The sequence below is a fragment of the Dendrobium catenatum genome, unplaced genomic scaffold, assembly GCF_001605985.2.
Source record: "Dendrobium catenatum unplaced genomic scaffold, ASM160598v2 fragScaff_scaffold_1713, whole genome shotgun sequence".
NCBI classification, from domain to species: domain Eukaryota; kingdom Viridiplantae; phylum Streptophyta; class Magnoliopsida; order Asparagales; family Orchidaceae; genus Dendrobium; species Dendrobium catenatum.
The window spans coordinates 2,769-25,174 of record NW_021320175.1 but is presented as its reverse complement, the minus strand read 5'-3'; the positions used below and the strand labels follow the sequence as shown (position 1 = coordinate 25,174).

The window sequence follows — 22,406 nt, the reverse complement described above, 5'->3', positions numbered from 1 at the left end:
AAACATTAAAATTTTATTTTCTCTACAATAACTTTATAAAACAGTATTAAAGCTGTTCGAAACAAAATCTTAGTGATTGTTTAATATGAAGTAAAATGGAGGTAAATTATTATAAATGTAAGGGTATATTAGTGTTTGATTTGAAATAAAAGAAATGCACTTTTTGATGCATTTGAAGTGTACTCTCTAGTATGATTATGGCATATTTAAAATATATTTGATTTGGGCGATTTTCAAATACATTATAAATTATTTGTGGTTGTGTCAACTATAACAGCTAGATGCTAATTGTCGATTGTCCATCGACCAATATCATATATGGGCTTTTAGGTTGCATTTATTTATTTTTTTTTTTCAAGTCAAATAAAAGAAAAATAATCACAAGTATTTTCTTTATACTTATCCAAATACCTTCAATTTTTTTAAATATAAAATATTATTTTTATACTTTATTTCATTTTACTAAGTATTCTTTTTTCGAGCAACCAAATGACCGCTTAACTCAATTTTAATTTAACAAAATGTATATACCTAGACTTATAAAATCAGGCCAAACCAGATTGAGGGTTCGACCGGGAACCAATCGACTAACCGATTCGGAATACCCTTAAAACCACCTCATCCTAGAAACGATAAAAACCGGTAACAATGTCAAAGGAAATGCTAGTGAAAACTTAATATTTAATTGAGTTGTGAAGCTTTGGTTTACATTAAATGCATTTGAATAAACTAATATTTATTGATTTATAGAAGAATGGTAGAAGATGTTCAGGTCTAGTGCTCCAAATCTATTGAATTTGGCTGTTAGACTTCTTAACCAAACATTATCTTTATCTAATTGTTTGTGAGAGGAATTGGCGTGTGTTTGATTTTGTATATATTCGTTACAATCTCAATTTACGGAATATCTAATATTTGTAACTACATTTAAACATATTTTTATATTATGATGCACATTAAATATATCACTTGTTAAGAAAAGCAGTTACGATCCTTTGGAATACACAAATATTGAACTTGTTGACTTTTGGATTCTTGATGATGAGACAACTCCAGAACTTGATTGAGAAGACTTAGAGGCGACAAATTATAAAAATGATGCAATTCTTGTAGCGATAAAACCGAACATAACATCATTTGGACCACTGTCAAGTAAGATTGTAGATTATTTATAAATTGGGTGTAATATGAGACAGAAACTTAATTATTTTATATTATTGATTTACAGATGAAGATGTCTTAACTAATATAAGTGAATACTTACCCGATTTTTTTTTCCCCCGATAGAATTTCTTATCACTGCAATAAACTTTAATAGTGAATACTTACCTGTTTGCAATCCATACCATTGGTTTACTGTTAGCCATCAAACACAACATGAAATATAGCATAAAAAGCCACACAGACTAGCTAAAACTTTATTCCAAGCATAAAGCGATAAAAGCAACACACCTCAAAGTCACACGCTTCCTCAGTCTCAACGATCACAACAATACCATAGAAAGCTTAAGCACTCTCCTCGCCAATCAGGGCAACAAGGAAGTCTTCATAGTCTCCTCTAGTATCCTTTTTGATGGCACGGACCAGTGGCACGCTGTTTCTCTTGTAGTACAGGTCCTTAATTACTTTCAAATCAAGCTCAGCACGCGTGGCAACGACACGAGTGACAGCTTCCTCGTCAGTTCCGACCTTGTTGATGGCAAGCCTAATGGCCTTTTCAAAGTATTTCTCCGGAGCAGTTATGCATTTTGTGATGGCCCTTAGTGCTGAGAGGAAATGATCTTTCGGATCCGACTTCAAGTCCTAGAAAAAAAATAAAAAAGTGTGAAAGATGCTTCAGAGCCAAGGATACTAGCAAAGAATAGGTTTATATTATATAAAGAGCAATCTTGATAGCACGCCCGAGACATTAATGGAGAGATTTGGATGTGCTGATGAAAACTTACTTGCATACTGAAATGGATGCGGTGCTAGAAAAGATTTAGGTTTCATTTGGAGCGGCTTTCTTACCACTTCATAACGTAACTTTCTAGTACAAAAATTAAAATTTGTATGCTAAAAAGCTATTTCAAGAAGCGGTAAGAAAGCCGTCCCAAATGAAGCTTTGGGACGGCTATCTTGATGCATTTTAAAGCAGCTTTCTAGTACAGAAATTATATAAAGCTGTTTTAAGAAGCAGCAGGAAAACTGTCACAAACGAAACCTTAAATGCAATATATTGGAGGCTGAAAACTTCAACATATTCAAGGAATAAAAAGCAGGTCAACTGCGGAAGGAAGGGGATTTCTGTAAGAGAATTATACCTTGTTAATCGGATTGCCAAACTCATTGTGATAAGCATTGAAAGTTGCTGTAAGTTGTGCTTTGCTCCTGGTAGTAAGAATCCTGATAATTTCCTCATCTGCATAAGATTTATCTCCAATTTTTTCATGCAGCAGCTTTGCCTCGGATTTTGCCAATGTCTGGTTCACTTCAGGACCCTCATATCGGTAAGCGCTGACAAGTGGAAGTAAGAGCTGGACGCGGATAGTATTTTCTCAGAACACAGCTTACAATTAATAGTAGAATATTTCGAGAAATAAAATGAAACAGCAAGCACTCCTCTCAATAAATGCATGCGAAATTCATGTTTATATACAGCAAGGTTCCAAAATCTAAAATTTCCAAAAATTGGAGTTGAGGGCACAAGAATAAGGCTTCGTTTGGGACGGCTTTCTTACTACCTCATAAAGCATATTTCTAGTAAAAAAATTTAATTTTTGTACTAAAAAATTGATTTAAAAAGCAGTAAGAAAGCCATCCTAACCGAACCCTAAATTTCATAAGATAAGAACTTTGCAGAGCTGATCGAATGCAGGTCTTTAGTTTTCCAGTCATGTTCCCATTTTTAGAGCTTAGGCGAAAGGGGTGAGGTGTGGAGGGTATTCATGCTGGGGAATAGATGAATGCTTTGCAGCATGGCAAGAAGAATACTCCATAAGGGATTGATGAAACTAAAGTATTTGCTACCCAATAAAGCAAAGATATCCGCAGCGGAATTTGTTTCAATGATTTTAGATATTGAGGTTTCGTTTGGGACGGCTTTTTTATTGCTTCTTAAAGCAGCTTTCTAGTACAAAATTATTACTTTTTTTTTACTAAAAAATAGTTTTAAGAAGCAATAAGAAAGCCGTCCCAAACGAAGCCTTAATGATCGTTTTTAGCTTTTAATGTTATAAATGGTGCACGAAAATTATCGACTGCCCATTGGTCATGCCTGTCACAAGAGGGGACCAATTTGAGAAAAAGAATATTGAGAATCGGGGATAAAAAGTCGTTAAAGATATCTATGTAAAAAAAAAAAACACGAATAAATATATCAATAGAAATCATGGATATAAATCACTGATGTAGGTATTAATAGAGAGCGTCAACAGAGGTATCAATAGATAGCGTCGCCAAAGAAAGCTGATAGAATGCATTGAAAGAGAGATCGACAAGATAATCGCAGAAGACAATGTGACAGCCAACGCTTGAGAACAGAAGTAGAATGCGAAGGCGGACAAATTTGTCAGAAATAGAGAATGAAGTCAAGTGCCTCAATAGTTGATGATAAATACAAGGTCTCTTGAAGGGAGAAGCTAGCATAGCACAAATGTATCCTTGTCTTAGAGAAGTATGAAAGAAAATAATGGAGATCAAATTTCAAGGAGTCAGACTTCAGAAGCAAAGTGTGTAGAGAAGAAAGAGATGATTCAAGACCATTCCTTTAATTCCATATTATAAGAAAGAGAATCGAAAAGTGCTGCTACAACTTTTTTGAATTTTCTTCATAGTATAAGCACATATGTGCCTATTATGGCAGTAAAAAAATCTAGTTGTTCGCAAATAAATCTTATTGGACTAGCTCATTATTAAAATGAGCCAAGATTAAACAAATATTTTGAGCCGAATACAAACAAACAAAAAATCAAATGAATCGAAGAAGAACGCATGTCAAGCTCAGCTCATTTACACACCTCGAGCCTATATACAAACAATATAAGAAGAATGAAGAAGAATACATTTAACAATAAAGAAATATAATAATGATAATAAATAGAGCAAACTCCTACTATAAATAATTAACAATGTGATAAATTAGAAAAGACAATACTCATAATATGTAGAATAATTTTCTTAATCCTAAAATCCATTTAAGGACGTGAGAACTCTGCAAAAGATTTAAAATAAACGAGAAGGGTGGAACAATATAAGACTAATTTGTCAACAAAAAAAAAATTAACAAATAAATTTATCTGTGATTACTTAAATAACAATGGATTAATTATTCCTAATTAACAAAACGAAATATTCATTCTCAAGGCACACAGAACACTGGTTAAGCAGAATAGCTTATCTACTCACTATAATAACTAATTAATTCATATTTACGTTCTCTTACTCCCTAGTTAATCAATAGTTTGTTAATTCCTAATTGAAGTATAATTAATTCTTAATTATGCCAATAAAATGCAAGCTATCCAAATTATTGGAACTAAATACTAATTAAATAATGACTAATCCTACCAAATGAGCCTAACCAGTCAAACTAATTAATCAACCTCAAGTTAACCTATTCATTAATTAATTAGTTTAGTTTAACATCTAACAAGTTAATTAATCTATCGAATCCAAAACCCAATAATGATCATCTAATCTTCAAAACCCTTACCTGGAAGCCAAACAATTTTTTTTAGAAATTAAACATATCAAAATCCAAAAAAAAAAAGAAGGATTAAATTGGTATTTATCTGGACGTACTTCATAAAATTCGACAAACAATTAAAAAAAAAAAAGTTTACAGCAACCAGCAGCTACCTTCCTAAAATCTCCCTTGGCATGGGCAGCGACGTCCTCCTCAACCGATCTCTTATAGCGAGCATGATAAGCCCTCCTCGCTGCAAAGAGCTCATCTGAGCTCCTGACACAAGCGATCTCGATCAGGGCTCGGTCGCCTGGGCCCCATTTTCTTGCCGAATCGTAGGCTAGCACAGCATCCCTTTCAGCCGAATCAAGCACCCAAAGAAGCACCACTTTCTGCAACAATCAGAACCCGATCCCTTGACCATTAATACCCTAAAAGAAATAAATCGAAGACGACTCCGCACAAAATAATTTCTCCTTTCGAAGACAGCAAAGAAAAACGTAAGCTAACACACCTCGAAATCGTGCGTGAGTTCCTTGTCGAGGGATTTGAGAAGATCCTCACCAAAGATATCGGCGTACGCCTGCCGTATCTGACGGCGCTGAGCTGCGGAGCGGTGGGTGAGAATGGAGATGATCAGCTTCTCGTTCGTGCCCCATCCTGTAGCCGATCACCGATCGGGGAGCGTTAGATTTTCTCAGGTTAGATCGACGGCTTCTGCCAAACCCTAACCTAATTCTAAGCTTAAGGATGCTATCTAAGGAGAGCGGACTTACCGGAGAAAGCTTTGCGCAGTTGCTCAGCGTCCTCGGAAGCGGAAGGAACGTGCTCAGGGATCGAAATCGTCGCCATATCGTTGATCGTCTCGGCTAATGGAGCAGATGCGCAGAGATTAGGAAAATATGGATAGTAAATATAGTAACGAATGGGGATACAGGCAGCTAACAAAGGGTAGTATAGTATACAACTAGCATGCGCACAGCGCGACCCTTAAAAAATAATAAAATGTACTGAGCTGGCTGTTGCAGACAATTATTATTATTATTATTTTGGGAATCTGTTGCAGGCAATGAGGATTGAGGGATATGGAAACGAGACAAAAATAGCTTGTGTTCCTGAAATCTTTTTTATTTTTTTATTTTATTTTTTTGGGATATTTAGGTAATAAGGCAAATTCATACACACAACGAATACACAAAGACTCGAACCCAAGACCTTTTAGTTGGAAGCATAAGCTCTCAACCAAGAGGTGTAAATCTTTTTTATTAAATGGATTAATTAATCAAGAGCTTGTGGCTCTTTAATTAATCCAAGCTAACATAAATTTGATGTAACTTTGATATCAAAATATACAATTATTTGGATAAGAAATCTTATTAATTGATTTAGAGATTATTAAAATTTTATTTTTAATGAATTTATAGTCAATCCAAATTGTCTTGATGCAATGAATTCATAAATATACAAAATATCATTTAATCGCTTTAAAATACAAATATACATGTGTGTATCATTATGTGGGATTGACGTGTGAGCTCTGCTAGGGCTTTGCCCTAGCTCTCTCCGGTGCGGTTGTTCGGCCGGTCGTTGGCGCCGCCTCCTTCTGTTCCTTCAGGGAAGTTCACCTTACTCTCTGGTTGTGCTCTTGGCTTTTCGTTTGTTGGCTTTTCTTTGTCTTTCCAGCTAGTGCATGCATGGCTCCGAAGCTCTGCGACCCGGGTTTTTTAGAGGGTTCTTATTCGTCTCGTTCTTTTTTAGATGTTCTTACAGGCTCGTCTTCTGTCGCTGCTGTTGACCTTTACATATGTAGCACGATCAATGCAAGCTACATATGTGATGATCAATTATTGTTGGTAAATAAGACATCGCTCAAAATGAAGATTGGAGTGTCTCGATTATAATGAAATGATTAAATCTTCGTCCGATTACAAAATAACTCGCACGAAGTGGATGCGACGCTAGCAAAACACTATCCAAATGGCATCAAACAAGCTTTGTCGATGAGTTTAGAGCATCGAATTTAACTAAAGAGAGATCCCGCGCAATCAAGTTGAACAAAAGCGATTGAAATCGACTGACTAAGGACATACTCGATGTTGCCCAAACGTCTTCCGTTTGCAAAATGAATTTCTCCGTTATGTTCGGAAATAATATAATGTTATAATTAATACATTATTATAGTACTATTAGTCTATTAATATAACTATAGCTATTTAGTTAGATATTTAAATTTAGAATGATAAGCTTTATATATTAATAAGAATTTTGTTATTATTTGTATGTAGATATAATATGAGAGTATCTCATCAACTTATTCATGTACATTTACACCTAGAGAATTATTAGAATGCCAGCTAACATCTACGTGCCTTCTTGTAACCAAACTGCTCTTGCACACGTCCTTCATACAAGCCAATTCACCACTCATATCTTCCAAAATTCAGACACCTAGCAGAAGAGGAGAAATCCAACTTTGTTTACTCATTCTTTTCCATTATGAAGCCAATAACTCATTTTCTTAGGCACGTTTGCCCCAACTCAACTACAGCAAGGCTCTCTATTCTCTATTCTCTACTCACGGTCTTCACGCCTCACTTCACAGCTCCTCACTTCACAGCTCCCCACTGCCTACAGCTCATGACACCCAACCAAATTCCTCTTATACTCTATATTGCCTAAACTTCTCACGTCTCTCGGCATTTTCTGTTCTATTTGCCCCTACCCGTCACTCTCCCACTCTCTCTAATTTGTAAGCCAATCGCAAGCCCAAGCCCTTCCCTGCTTCAACTTCAATTAAAACCTACACACCTCTTTTCAATTTTCTGTAAATATATTTCTATAAAAAAAATCAAAAAATAAATATAACAAAAAAAAAACTCTTTTTTTTTGTAACTTAGGGTTTCCTCTTTTCGTGGATTACCTTCTCTTTGGACCTCGGATGAGGAGATCAATGCATTAGCTGCCCTTTCCAGTTTTATTTAGTTAGTTTTTTTCTGGTCGAAACGACCGTCTCTGGACTCTATACGAAAATTTTTCTTTAATCTCAAATTAAATTAGGAATTTTCGGTCACCCTGCTGGATTCAAAGCATATTCTTATCAAGTTGAAAAATGATCTTGATTACTGTCATGTGTTTGCTATAGATCCTATTTAGTGTATAATTATTATATGAAGATTACCAAGTGGTCGCCCCTTGTGGATATCGGTGTCGAGTCACCGATTGTTCACATTTGGGTCTCTTTCCCTCATTTGCACCCTCACCTATTCTCTCTCCGCATTCTTCACGGTTTGGGTTTGCTCTTTGAAAAATCCCTGAAAATTGATTCAGCTACCTCCATTGGTTCCAGGCCATCACTAGCTCGTATTTTGGTAGAGTTGGATGTTACTAAGTCCTACCCTTAATTTTGTGCTTCCTGTAAGTATTTTGTGCATCTGTTTGATAATTATCATCCTGCTGCTGATCCTTTGATTTCGGGTAAGGTTTCGTCTAATATTTGGTTAATCCTGAGCTGGTTATTTCCTCCTCCCTTCCCATTGTGGCTGATCAGCCTTTTTCTGCTACTAAAAACATTCATGGTTCTATTTCTAATCCTTGTGCGTTGCCTGGGTGCCTTTGGTTAATGAGGGTCCTGTCTTGCCTATGGTGGAGAATAATGTTATTGTTAAAGAGGTTGAGGATATTAACTTAATGAATATTGAGTCTGTGGAAACCTTGGTTTCCAGCCCCTTAGCTATGGTCGTTGATGGCCGGTCTAATGGTATTTTGGTTCCCTCCCCATCTGTCCCTACGAGAATGTTAGTCTTGAGGTGCGAGTGTGGAGATTTTTTATGCTCCTATTTTTGGTGATGTGGGAGATTTGAATTGTCACACTAATCGTAAAGGTAGCTTATCGTGTAGGGATGCTGAGCTTGCTCCTACTGATCTGTATGTGGGGGTTATTTCGGGGGGGTGGGCTGCATTGGTTGGTTGGTATTTTCCCATTGCTTTTGGTGGTTGAGTTTTTGCTGGAGGTTTCGGGCAATGATGTGGCTAGGGCTCACTACTTTGTGTCGTGGTCCGTGGCAACCTTTGGTGGTTCATTTCTTAATCGGTTGGGGTCTCTGTTGAAGTCATTTGGTTTGCTATTTTGTGCTCGTCTGCTCTCCCTCCAAATTGGATGGTTCGTGCTTGTTCTCAGAGTAGTTGGAAGTCTCTACCAAATACTGAGCCTAATGGGCCTTTGTATCTTATGTTCCTTTTAATCATTCTGTTTATCTGCTTCATGTACTCCTTTTTCTATTGAAATAAATTCTATTTTTGTTTAAAAAAATAAAATAAAATATCCATATAAGAGTTTAAATTGGTCTAAATCATGCATTCAAAAATCGAACCGAACAATGAACCGAAAGTAGAAGAGGTTTACGGTTCGACCGGGGATGTAATAAATAATAATATTATTAAAAAATAATTATATTAATATTATAATATGACAGTCTAACCTTAAATTTAAACACAAATCCATCCTATTATACATATCAAATATTAAAATATGAATTTTCTTCCATTATTGAACACTAATGCCATGGTGTATTTTGTGTTTTGAAGTTGAATATTAAGCTTGCTTAATATCTTCTTAAGATGATATCAAATCAAAGTGCTCTTTGGGGATAAAGAGAAAATTACCTTTATAATGAATTAGAAGATTTTCTTGTATAAAGTCGTGTTCTTTTGTCTTAAGAATGCTAGAGCTACAAATTAAAGATAGACGGATAAAATATTTCATAGCAAAATCGGAAGCAATTTTGATATATATTTTGATCGTGTTTTGATCAAAAGAAAAATCAATGAAGAAAACCTCAACGACCTCATAGAGACATTATCTTCTCTAAAAAATTACTATATGAAGGGACATGTCAAGTACCAATTAAAATTTAGAAAGAAAAAAATATCAGGTTATTTGGTTTCAATCAATGGAGTGAAGCCAATCCAAATAAAATTTGAGCAATCCATGAGGTGCCTTCTCTAAAATCTATTCAAGAGGTCTGAAACATTGCTAAGAAGTTCTCAAGTAATAGTAGATTTTGCTCAAGGATGGGAAAGAAGCATGAGTATATATTCAAGTTCCTCCAAAAGCCAAACCATTTATATAGAAATTTAAGCACCAATGAAGCCCCTTAATACAATTTTAAACAATTTTGAAGAATTTTATGTTGGATTTTCTAAAATGATTTTGAACTAAAAGGCATCTTGATTATTTTCAAAGCTAATATAAATATAAGGTTATGAGTAGAGGTGAATTGTTAGTTCTTAGCATTGAGGGAAGACTCATATTAATATATAGGGAGTGGGTTTACTTTTAAATTATGCCTAAGTTGTAGGACTTATGTGATTGATTTTCAAAGACTCAAAAGTGGAACCAATGAACAAAAGTAGTATGGCTTAATAAAGTAAGGTAAAATAATTTCATCTCCAATTTTTGGAGCAAGAAATGCATAAATTTTACTAATAAGTGAATAATAAATAATTAAAAAGAGAAAAATTATGCTTCCATGAATTATCTCTCTCCATGTCTCTAACTCCATAGTCTCTCTCTCTCCCCTCTCTCTCTCTCTCTCTCTCTCTCTCTCTCTCTCTCTCTCTCTCTCTCTCTCTCCAATTTTTATATTTTTTATATGATTAACATGATCTCCTTATGGTTCTATCTTAATAAGCTCATACCAAGTACCTCTCATCTAAATATGCTAACGTATTTCCTTCCTCTAACACTTATTTTATATAGATAAGGTATATGTGAACATTAATTATAATATAGTATTGAATGTAGTGATGTAAGTGATATAGATCATCATGGCTCCTTTTTGGTAAGTTATGAGGAATATGAGCACAAATCAGTGCCAAAATTGGTGTTAAATCATGAATTGATGGCATTATTATCACTATGTAATCATTGGCCTTCATGGTTTTAGAGATGCTCATCTCTCGAGCATGTTTTGAAGACCTCTCGACACTTTTGGATCTTGCATTTTAACCTATCAACACTCTATTTATATTTATGAAGCATCATCTTGAAACTCTTTAATTATAAGTTTATCTTAGTTTAACTTTATTCAATAGTAATGCTTCTATATTTGATTCCTTTAAATAATATTTAGGTTTCTCTAAAGAACTCTTCCTCAGCTTGCAAATCTTTTTGAATCACCCCTATATTATTGAGTCAATTAAACTTATAATAAGTCTTAATAAAATTATACAGTGCAACCTATGTTTGGGTTCTAGGGGAAGTAGCTTCTCGTATCAAGAAATGGTCAAATTAACCATCCACAATCACTCACCTTCTAATATTCCCTATTTATCATCTTCTAATGCTTTCCAATAACTTATATTTGATGTCTTCCAACTATCAACATTTAATACCTATCTTTTTAATTGTCATCTCATCACATGTTAAAAGAATAACCAAATTGACTTCCCTCTATCTCCCTCCTCTAAATGTTTTATATCAGTCAATAGATAATGACTAACAATTATTGTCCATCTTACAATCATCCAATCTTCTGCTTTATTAGTAGAATGATCAAGTTGGATATCAACTTTTACCTAACTCAGATGTTCCCTTTTGACTTTGTCCAATACTTAATATCAATTAATGCTTGATGTTGGTCAGCCACTATTGTCCAACACTCATATTTCTAGCTATGTAGCCTCCCATCCTATGAATATAACAATCATGCCATTCCCACCAATATATGGTTTTTGATGTTCCACGTGGATAATAACCAATGTCTAATGTCATCAACAATTGGCCCTGATACTTGTTTTTCTGGCTACATGATCTCCCCTCTTAGAATTACTAAGTGGCCACTAATGTCAACAGACTTTCAATGTTTCACGATGATCATAGCATGCTACCTACAAATAACTCATGTTCTCTAACCACTGATTTTCACCACATATTTTCTTAATCACTCAATATGCCCTCATATCATGAAAATGAATAAATTGATCGCTTATCACTATCAAAATTTTAATATTCTTCATCGTTTATTGTTTGAGTAATATCAATGATTACTATTTAATGTCTTTGGCCATCTTTTTAAATGATTTATCTCCTCTTCTATTATGAGAAAGATGAAGCTCACACTATTTATTGATCAAAATCAACACCCAACATTTTCCAAAACTAGTCTTCAATTGATGTCATCCATCAACTAACATTGACATCTACCATCAACCACTGTTGATCTTTAACTAATATGGACCGTTATCCAACACTAGGTATAGAACATTATAGATGCTCCATGTTGCACACCAACCATTGTTAACAATCAATTGGTGTTTGATATCTACTGCCATTGACATCTAATGCTCGTCTTCGCGAACACCCAACCTCTTAGACATCTAATTTCCCTTTCTATTAAGATAATAATCAAACTATCCACCTGCATTTCTTGTCTTATGATACATATTATCAATTGTTCAACACTCATAATTCGAACATCTCAAAACTCCTCTCACAACTGCCAAAGAGATCTCTCTCATAATTCAATCTATTATCTTTTTATTCAATTTTAATAATTAATGTCCTATAACCCTTGACATGTACTAGTGAGATAATTTAAGTTGGGCAAAGCCATATGATTTCTCCAATTTTCTCTAATTTTTATATAAAAATTTTCTGATATTCACCTGTCCAACTTATTTATGCATGTACGAAATCTTCATATAACCATAAAATATTAAATTATTTTTATCATCATAAATTTGTTAGCATATAATATATAATAATATATTTTTATTTGAGATGATATTTATTAGAGTGTCATATTTAAAATTAGTATGACTTAATTTTAAATTTGAATTTTTAAGATCTCTGATTTTGATGTACTATTCAAGAGAGATAAAAATAAAAATAAAAAATTTATAAATATTATTTTTCAAAATTTTCTGTCATCTCTATCTATTCTCATTTTATTTATTTTTTGGAAGATTTACATACACATCATCTTAGACTACTCTATTTAAATAATTCAACACTTAAAACTTTAATATTACATACATACCATCTATAGTTTATTTTCATATTAAAAATGAGTAATATAAATGAAATATATGAGTGTTAGGAAAGAAATATAAGTGATATATTTGATATTAAAATAATATAGGGTGGTAAGCATGTAATATTAAAATTTTAGATGTTAGATATATAAATGAGATGTCATAAAGTAATATATATGTAAATTTCTCTTATTTTTTTCCTCATCCCCATTTGTCCTTTTTTGTCTTCATTTACTAATGGAATAGTGAGCCAGGAGGTTCTACAGTGGCGGAGCGGGACGCAATTTGGCTTATTTTATGAGATGCCACTTTAACCCATTGGACGTGGCATCCCGTATACGATGCTCCTGATTAACAAGCAGCGCGTAGCGAAATGACGCGGCGCGGCAGGTGCGTGGCATAGGAGAGGCAACGTCGTGGCCAAGGTGCGGCACGTGTGTGGCGTATAGGCGCGTAGCCTAAAAAATATATCGGAAGAAAATGTTGGCGTGATTATTTCAATTTATAAAAATTATTTCTTTAAAATAAATGGGGATATGCATATTGCACACAAAATATATATTTTTTTTATTATATATTTAACAATTAAATTTAATTACTTATTCATATAATCATGGAGCCAGAAATTTTATTTATGAAGAAGCTAAATTAAAATAGTTCTATTTATCGTGTTATCTTGAATGTTATAATACATTAAAATAGTTGCTCATGAGTCTTTGATGGTTCTCGTTTGGATTTCCTTGCCCGATTAAAATCACATTTTACTAATCGGAAGTTAAACAAGTATTGACGGAGCAAAAAAGAACCAAATTTTATTCATTAATTTTTAATTCTTAATTTTTAATTCTTAATTTTTAATCAAATATGCTAAAGTGCATGTCATTCAGAAAAGGCCAATAAATAAAGATAATTATTTCATTTTCTTAAGAAACCAGAATATAAAAATCAAGTTTGTTAAGAAATTGGAATTTCTTTTCAAATCACAAAATAATAAAAAAAAAATTATAAAAACCGGAGAAGTGAATAAAAAATTTAAGAATTTATAGAAACCGGAGAAGTAAAATTCGGTTTCTGATCAAAGTAGAAAATGTATTATTAAGTTCTGGTTTCTATTGAAATCGGATAATTAAGTTCTGTATTTGTTCTTTTTAGATTTTTTCGTAAGTATGTTCCTTAAACTAATTTAAATTTAAAACAAGATCATTTTTTTATAAATTGACTTTTTACAATAGTTAGAGCTTAATTTGCACACATACTCTCTCTCTTTCCATCTCTCTCTCCAAACAAGTGCACTGATTTTTTTTTAGGGGAACGAGAGGCGAAAGAACTCGAGGAGAGGGAGAGAGTGCGGGTGAAAGAAATTTTAATTAATTTTAAAATAAATATAATTTAAATATAAGTGAGGCTATAATATAATTTATAAAATTTAAGTAACTTTAGTATACAATTTTATTAATTTTAATTTATTAACATGATGAATATTTATAAATTTTAATTAACTTTAATTTTTATTAAATTTTAATTAACTTTAATTTTATTAAATTTTAATTAACTTTAATTTTATTAAATTTTAATTAACTTTAATTTTATTAAATTTTAATTAACTTTAATTTTATTAAATTTTAATTAACTTTAATTTTATTAAATTTTAATTAACTTTAATTTTATTAAATTTTAATTAACTTTAATTTTATTAAATTTTAATTAACTTTAATTTTATTAAATTTTAATTAACTTTAATTTTATTAAATTTTAATTAACTTTAATTTTTATTAAATTTTAATTAACTTTAATTTTATTAAATTTTAATTAACTTTAACAATAAAAATAAAGTTAATTAAAATTTATAATTGTCATCATGTTAATACATTAAAATTAATTAAAATTTTAAATAATATTATAACTTTACTTATATTTAAATTATATTTATATTAAAATTAATTAAATTTTCTTTTACCCAACACTCTCTCTTTTACCCAAGACTCTCTATTTCTTATCTCTCTTTCCCCTCCCAGGTGAGCGGAATACGTCAAAATATTTGACAAATTTGTGATTTGTGCACAAATAGTTAAATATTTTGGGTGTTTCTTCACAAATGTAGGCTACGACAAAATAGTTTAGTGATTTTGCTCCTTTTTAATTTTTTCTTGAACATTGCTCCTTATAATTTTGATTGTTCATACGTTACTTATTAAAAATTTGTCTAGAAGAAAAATAAATTTTTTAAGTTGTTGTAGAAAATATCTTCATAATTTTTCTTTGAAATAAAAAAAATAGTCAAAAGCCAAATAAAAATTATAGTTTCTGTTTGAAAAATGCAGTAAGGAAATTATCATAAACAAAGTCATGATCTATAAATTATTAGAAGAAAATAATAATATTTTTTATTCTCTCATGTATCAAATGAATTATATTATTTTATCATGTGCATATAATATATTTTTATTAATCATTTGATTTTGCAAAATATTAATTTAATATATTATCGAAAAAAAAATCAAATTTTATTGCCCAAATACAAATTTGAAATTTGAATTAAAAAATCTTAATAATTATTGCAAAGTTTTTTATCACCTAACCAAATTTAAATATTTCTTTTACCCATGTATTTTATTTATTTAAAATCAAATAGAATAGATCAAACTACATTTATCCACCGATGTTTAGGGTGGTTGGTGGGTGAGCATGGTTGGGAACCTCCCATCCCGAGTTCGAATCTCCTCTACTACGACCTGCCTTCTTCAGTGGGACAAAGCAAGTGTAGACCTGATGTCGGTGGATAGCCTCGCTAGATTTCGCCGAGGAATTAGTTATACCGCTAAGCACTTCTTTTAAATTGACAACCGGTAGATACCTATTTAAAAAAAAAATATCGAATTACATTTTGATTCGGGTCAATTAGGTTTCTACTGATAGTTTGGTCGATTTGATTTCGTAGATTTCATGTCAAAGTCAACATATATCCTATTGGATGTTACTTTTTAGCACGCCGGTTTACTGTAACAGAAAGTTTCAGATTTTAAGCAAATGTCAATTGCTAGAATTTGCAAACCATCACATGCAACCTTCCCACCTCGAAGCAATGCTCTTCCTCCAAGCCTCAACCAGCCATCGCATCTATCTTCTCATCTTCCCCAAGCTCAAACCTCACTTCTTGTTTTGCCGCCATTTCTTTCAAGATCGGATCTTTTCTATTGCAAAATCCCGTTTTTCCTCTCTCTTGCAAACACCAATTCCGATTCTACTTGACGAAGTTAGCAACGCTACCATGGATTCTCCCTCTGGAATCGTAGGCAGAGTCTTCAATTTGGTCTGTCAGTCCTACGATGAGGGAGATCAAAGCCTTCGTTTTCTTCACGTCGATATCAGCATTGAGCAGGCAGTCGCCGTCGTCGCTCTTCTCGCTGATCGAGAGGGTTCCATTGCTGCGCTCAGTTTCTTCCACTGGGCTATTGTCCGAGCGCAGTTCAGGCACTCGATGAGGTTTTATATAGCAACGGCCGGATCTTTGGTTGCGAGAGGGAACTTTGAAAAGGCTCAGGAGGTCATGAGGTGCATGATCGAATGCTTCGCTGAAGTTGGAAGGTTGAAGGAGGCATCCAACATGGTCTTTGAGATGCAAAATGGAGGCTTGCCCCTGAGCATCCACACCATGAATCGGATTCTGAGAATAGCAGCTGATTCGGGCTTGGTAGGACTTGCACAACAAGTATTTGGTGAAATGTCTGTGAACCAGCTTTCTCCTGACATGCATACATTTAAGACCATGATCATTGCTTGTTGCAGGGAGGGACTTGTTGGAGATGTCGAGAAATTGTTCAAAGCAATGGAGGCAAGAGGATTCCGAATGGACAATGTGACATGTACGTTGATTGTGGATGCATTTTGCAAGAAAGGTTTATTCAAAAAGGTGTTTTGGATCTTTGAAAGGATGTATGAAATGGATGTTCCTCCCAATGTGATCAACTACACTGCTTTGATCAACGGGCTTTGCAAAAGAGGCAGTGTGAAGCAAGCCTTTCAGGTTTTGGAGGAAATAGTTGGGAAGAGGATGAAGCCGAATGTTTATACACATACTATACTGATTGATGGGTTGTGCAAGATTGGATGGACAGAGAGGGCTTTTAGGCTGTTTATGAAGCTTATTAGGAGCAATTTATATAAACCTAATGTCTATACTTACACTGCAATGATCAGTGGTTATTGTAGAGAAGGGAAGCTTAATCGAGCAGCAATGTTATTATCAAAAATGAGAGAGCAGGATTTGCTGCCAAACACTAACACATTTACTGCTCTGATTGATGGGAATTGCAAACAAGGAGATATTGATCGGGCTTTTGAATTATTGGATGAAATGAAGGGTGTGGATTGCATTCCCACTATTCATACATATAATTCAATGGTTGATGGCATGTTTAAGAAAGGGAGGGCCAACGAGGCACATAAGCTACTTCAAGAATGTCTACTACAAGGACTGAAGCTTGATAAAGTTACATACACAATTCTCATCAATGAGCACTTTAGAAGAGGCAGGATAGCTCAGGCTCTAGAGTTGTTTGATTGGATGGTTGGAAATGGTTACCAGGCTGATATCAAAACCTACACCGTTGTGATCGCTGGTTGTTGCAGACAAAAAAGAATGGAAGATGGTGAGAAGTTGTTAAGTGATTGCCTCAAGCTTGGACTTAAACCGACCAAGCAAACTTACACATCCATGATTTCTGGGTATTGTAGGGATGGAAAGACACAATCTGCATTGAGGATCTTTGAAAAGATGATTCAGGAAGCATGTATGCCGGATTCCGTTACCTATGGTGCTCTAATAAGCGGGCTTTGCAAAGATTCTAGATTAGAGGAGGCAAGAGCATTATATGAGTCAATGTTGGACAAGGGTTTAGTTCCATGTGAAGTTACAGGGATAACTCTAGCGTATGAATTTTGTAAAAGAGAAAAAAATGAGATTGCTATGTTGGTGTTAGAAAGACTTGAGAAAAAGCATTGGGTGCAAGCAACAAATATCTTGATTAGAAAGCTCAGTTCTGTTGGGAATGTTGATGCAGCCCTCTTATTTCTTAACAAGCTGTTAGATGTTGATTGCAGTGTGGATCACATAACATACACTGCATTTCTGAGTGGATGCTATGAGAATAATAGATACTCTCTTGTTTCAGATCTTTCAGAGAGGATTTCCATGCACATCGCTGGCAATCATGGCCTGAAGGGTGAAATCACATAAATCAAAGTGTATCTATATGTCCTTAGTCAAGCCCATTTATTTCTTCACTTACAGGCCTTAATGAGGAAGCCAGGGAAAGTGCGCACTGGAGATCTTGGGGCAATTTGATTTACTTTCAGGTTTTGAATGCCATGAAAGCATCAATATGGTTGCACCATCAGTTCTCCCATGGGTTTTCTTGATGGAGATTTGAGTATTTGTTGGCTTCTTTTAAAATGCTAAAGCAGTTAACTACACTGCAACTGTTAAAACGCCATGCTTGGATCCAGTTAGCAGATCAGGTTGTCAATTTTCAGTTTTGAAAAATTTCGTGAGCTAGAGTTGTTAGGGAATGTGGAAAAGCTTTGGAAACCCAAAACCTGGCTCTTTCTTGTTCGAATTTTGAATTGGCTCAGAACTGGTATCATTGAAATCTTGCTTACTTGGAGAAAACTCATAGAACTAATGTGCCATGGAATCAATTACAATAGCAAATTTGGAAGTAAGCCGGTTAAATGTCGTTTTGGCCCCTCAAGACTCTTTTCTCAGGTACAGTTCTCTTCAATTTTCGTGGTGATTGCACCATTTTCCATCCCAGCCATTCATTTAGCTTTGAAGTATCCTATCAAAGAGCTCTGAGAATATCAGAAGCATGTGTACTTATTTCTTCCAAATGCAAAACTTGCCTGCTTGCTTTGGTTTGAAATAAAATTTGTTCTTTGGTCTTCTCTCCAAATCAGTGAACATCATGGGCTCATGGGAATGGATTTAAACTTGAGCATTAAAAGTGATTCTTGCAAGTTTTGGTCTTTATTTTGCGTCTAAGGCTTCGTTTGGGACAGCTTTTTTTATGCTTCCTAAAGCAACTTTTTAGTAAAAAATTAAAATTTTTTAACTAAAAAGCTGCTTTAAGAATCAGTATTAGCCATTCCAAATGAAACCTAACTAAACTTTTCATATGGAGCAGATCTACTGTCTAGATTGTTATGTTGATCATGGAAGTCAGGGATAAGGATTGTTTGCTATTTGTCCATGACTGAAACCTGCAAATTTAATCTTAAATCTTGGGTTTGTCCTGTTTCTTCTATGTTGTTATTCTGAGTTTTCTGAGAAAATTTCATACTATGCTTGTACTTAAATTTTGATTGTTTGCATTGTACATGCTGATAATCCTGGAAAGTGTGACTTTTAATAAATTTTGCTCAGAATTTTATTCTCGCTCAAATTTTAGGCCAATTCAAAATATTCGAAATTAAGTTATGAGTTGAAGTATAAACTCAGTCTAATTTCTGGCGTTGGGCTGGTCGCTCACCAAATGATTTGAGCCGACTTGAAAAAGAATATGCATGTAATTCAACTATTAATAGTAGGCAAAAATTACTCGGCATCTTAACTTACGTTTTGTTTGGGACAGTTTTTTATCGTTTTCTAAAATAGATTTTTGCAATAAATTTTGTTTTAGTAAACTGTTTAAAACAAAGCCATAGTTGAAAGGGGGTTCGAAGTTCTCGAGCTAAAGTCAAATATGTCAAACTCTAGCTAAATTTGACTAACACAAACTTGACTCTATATCACCACTAGTTGGAAGCCTAAAGATTTTGTAGAAAGCCATCTCAAATGAAACCTTAATCTTAAGAATGTTGAGGTTTCTTTGAAGTTCGAAATCAACCATTGCAATTTCCAATAGAATTCTCGAACGTTAGAACTCAAAATTTTGACATCAATGAGAAAAGAAAATTAAAATTTAAAATATTCCAACAAATCAGTGGCCCATTGTAATGGAGATGCCAACGAATGATGCTGAAGAGCAGGATGTGCATCCAACATTTTGATCTGAATTTGATTGATCATAAGCCAATTCGATCGATCAAAGCCTTTTTATACTTCTGTTTACCTCCTTCAAATGTGCACAAATTTCATTTAACTCATAAAATTAGTGAACGGTTCAGTTTAGCTAGCATGATTCTGTTCAAATGCCTATTTAGCTAGTAAATCTCTAATTCAGGTTCGTTTGGGGCAGCTTTTTTAATGCTTTCTCAAGCAGTTTTTAAAAGCAACTCAAGTAACATAAGTAGAATGACATATACATACTATAACTGACTCATCCAATCAGAGCTAGACATGTGTACTAGCACGCACCTACTGATTAGTATAAATACATGTATGAGTTGTAGATTGTGATTGACTGAAATGAATCTCTGTGAGAGAAATAGAGAGACGAAATTTCACAGCTCTTACAAACATTTTCCCACTTCTTGATTTGAATTTCTTTATGGTATCAGAGCGGGTTCAAGAAACCTGCAAGAAGAACAATGGCGCAATCATCTTCCTCGCAAGTTAGAGACTCGACCCAGGAAGAAGTTACGAAGGATGCTCTGTTCCAGCTTCTCAAAAGTTTTTGATCTCTAACATCAAGACGATAGTTCCGACTCAGCTATATAGCGATAACTACGCTATATGGAGATCTCAAGTACTGAAGTTACTAAGGGCGAATGGATTTGCTCGATTTCTTGAAGATGGTGCAGAACCACCTTCTCGAACGATACAGACATCTGATGGAACTACATCGGAAAACCCCAGGTACAACGAATGGTTACTTATAGACCAGAATCTGGCGGCAGCGATGTGTTCTACAATTGCACTATCTATACTACAATATGTACTACACTTAGAATCATGTTCGGCGATCTGGTTGACGATCGAACGACTATTACAAGCGACGAACAAATCGAGTGTAATTCAATTGAAAAATGAATTACATAACATAGCGATAAAGAATCTTACCATGGTGCAATATCTAACAGAAATCAAGAATATTGTGGACAAAATTTTTGCAGCAGGATCAAAAATAGATGTAGAAGACATAATCATGTATACACTGAATGGCTTGCCACCGACATATAATGCTTTCAAGACGTCAATCAGGACTATGCTCAATCCTATAAGTCTAGAAGACTTATATTCACTATTAATCAATGAGGAAATCAACTTCAAGCGGAATTCACTCGGAATACAACCGTGCCTGATCCAAATGTTGCGTTATATACACACAGAGGACGAGGACGAAGAGGAAGAGGTAGATTAAACATGAACAATAATCAACAACAGCGATCTCAGCAACCAGCTCAGTCACCACTTCCTATATGTCAAACATGCAACAAAAGGGGACATCTAGCAAATGTTTGCTGGCACATAATGAATATTAACTATGTTCCACCTGCTAATGGTAATACATCCAGAGCACTAGTAGCAACTACAGAAGAAAACAATTCAGACTGGTATCTGGATTCAGGAGCATCATCTCATCTCACCAATGATCTTAACAGGATTAACAACCCCACTGGCTATCAAGGATCTGATAATGTTCAAGTGGAAAATGAAAGTTCTGTGTCCATAGCTCATAATGGAAATGGAATACTACCTAAACCTACACGTAAGCTTCACTTGAATCAATCATTCCACATTCTTAGCATCACTCATAATTTGCTGTCTATTTCAAACCTAACAAAGGATAACAATCTCATTCTTTCTTTTGATGCATCTGGATTTGTTATCAAGGATATGCAGAATCAACAGATTATACTAAAGGGGCCTTGTTCTAACGGGCTCTATCCCATTCTGAAAAACCACATCAAGATTAAGTCCATCTTCTTCTTCATCAAGTCGAAGCTCACTTGCTCTTCATACATCGTGCAACACAAAGTCTTTATGGCATAATCGCCTGGGACATCCACATCCGCAGACTCTTACTCGTATCTCCAACAGTAATAAATAGCTTAACATCATCACGTTACCTTTTGTTTGTTCTTCATGTAGAGTGTCAAAAAGTCACAAGCTAAAATTTTTGAAATCCATGTCTCATACTGTTGTTCCTCTTGAACTTGTTCATACCGATGTGTGGGGACCTTCTCCCATAACATCAAACCAAGGCTATCAATACTATGTTATTTTCATTGATGATTTTTCATGCTTTGTTTGGTTGTTTCCTATGAAACATAAATCTGAAGTTGTTTCTATATTCATCACATTCAAAACCATGGTGGAAAAATAGATTTCTCATAATATTAAGAAACTTTGATCTGATGGAGGATCGGAGTACATAAACAAAGTGTTTCAATCATATCTGAACCAACATGGAATTGTTCATCAAGGCTCATGTCCTTACACGCCTGAATAGAATGGTTTAGCCAAAAGAAAATATCTGCACTTAATCGAGATAACCAGAACACTTCTACACATGTCATCCATGCCATTTTCCTATTGGCCTGATGCTTTGCTAACAACATCATATCATATTAATTGTCTTTCGTCCCATACCACTAACAATAAAACTCCTATACAACTGTTATATAACCAGCAACCAAATTATTCTAGTCTTTGAAAGTTTGAATGTAGGTGTTTCCCATGGATTCCATCAAAACAAAGACATAAGCTTGAGCCTAGGTCCACTCTGTGTGTTTTTATAGGTTATTCCTCAGCACACAAAGGTTA

The 22,406-nt window shown here is 34.1% G+C and overlaps 2 protein-coding genes across 2 annotated transcripts; one reads left to right on the top strand and one right to left on the bottom strand.

Moving 5' to 3' along the window:
- Positions 1 to 1,279: 1,279 nt before the first annotated feature.
- LOC110105807 (annexin D1) lies at positions 1,280 to 5,625 on the bottom strand. The gene is made up of 5 exons (XM_020835451.2): positions 5,443 to 5,625; positions 5,181 to 5,326; positions 4,840 to 5,058; positions 2,304 to 2,516; positions 1,280 to 1,803 (listed from the first exon to the last, which is right to left on the bottom strand). Exons 1-5 carry the CDS (start codon positions 5,516 to 5,518, stop codon positions 1,507 to 1,509), a joined length of 951 nt encoding a protein of 316 aa, XP_020691110.1. The 5' UTR covers positions 5,519 to 5,625; the 3' UTR covers positions 1,280 to 1,506.
- A 10,038-nt stretch (positions 5,626 to 15,663) lies between these two features.
- LOC110105801 (pentatricopeptide repeat-containing protein At4g19890) lies at positions 15,664 to 19,070 on the top strand. Its single transcript, XM_028701443.1, has one exon. The coding sequence runs from the start codon at positions 15,672 to 15,674 to the stop codon at positions 17,934 to 17,936; it is 2,265 nt and encodes a 754-aa protein (XP_028557276.1). The 5' UTR covers positions 15,664 to 15,671; the 3' UTR covers positions 17,937 to 19,070.
- The last annotated feature ends 3,336 nt before the right edge of the window (positions 19,071 to 22,406 follow it).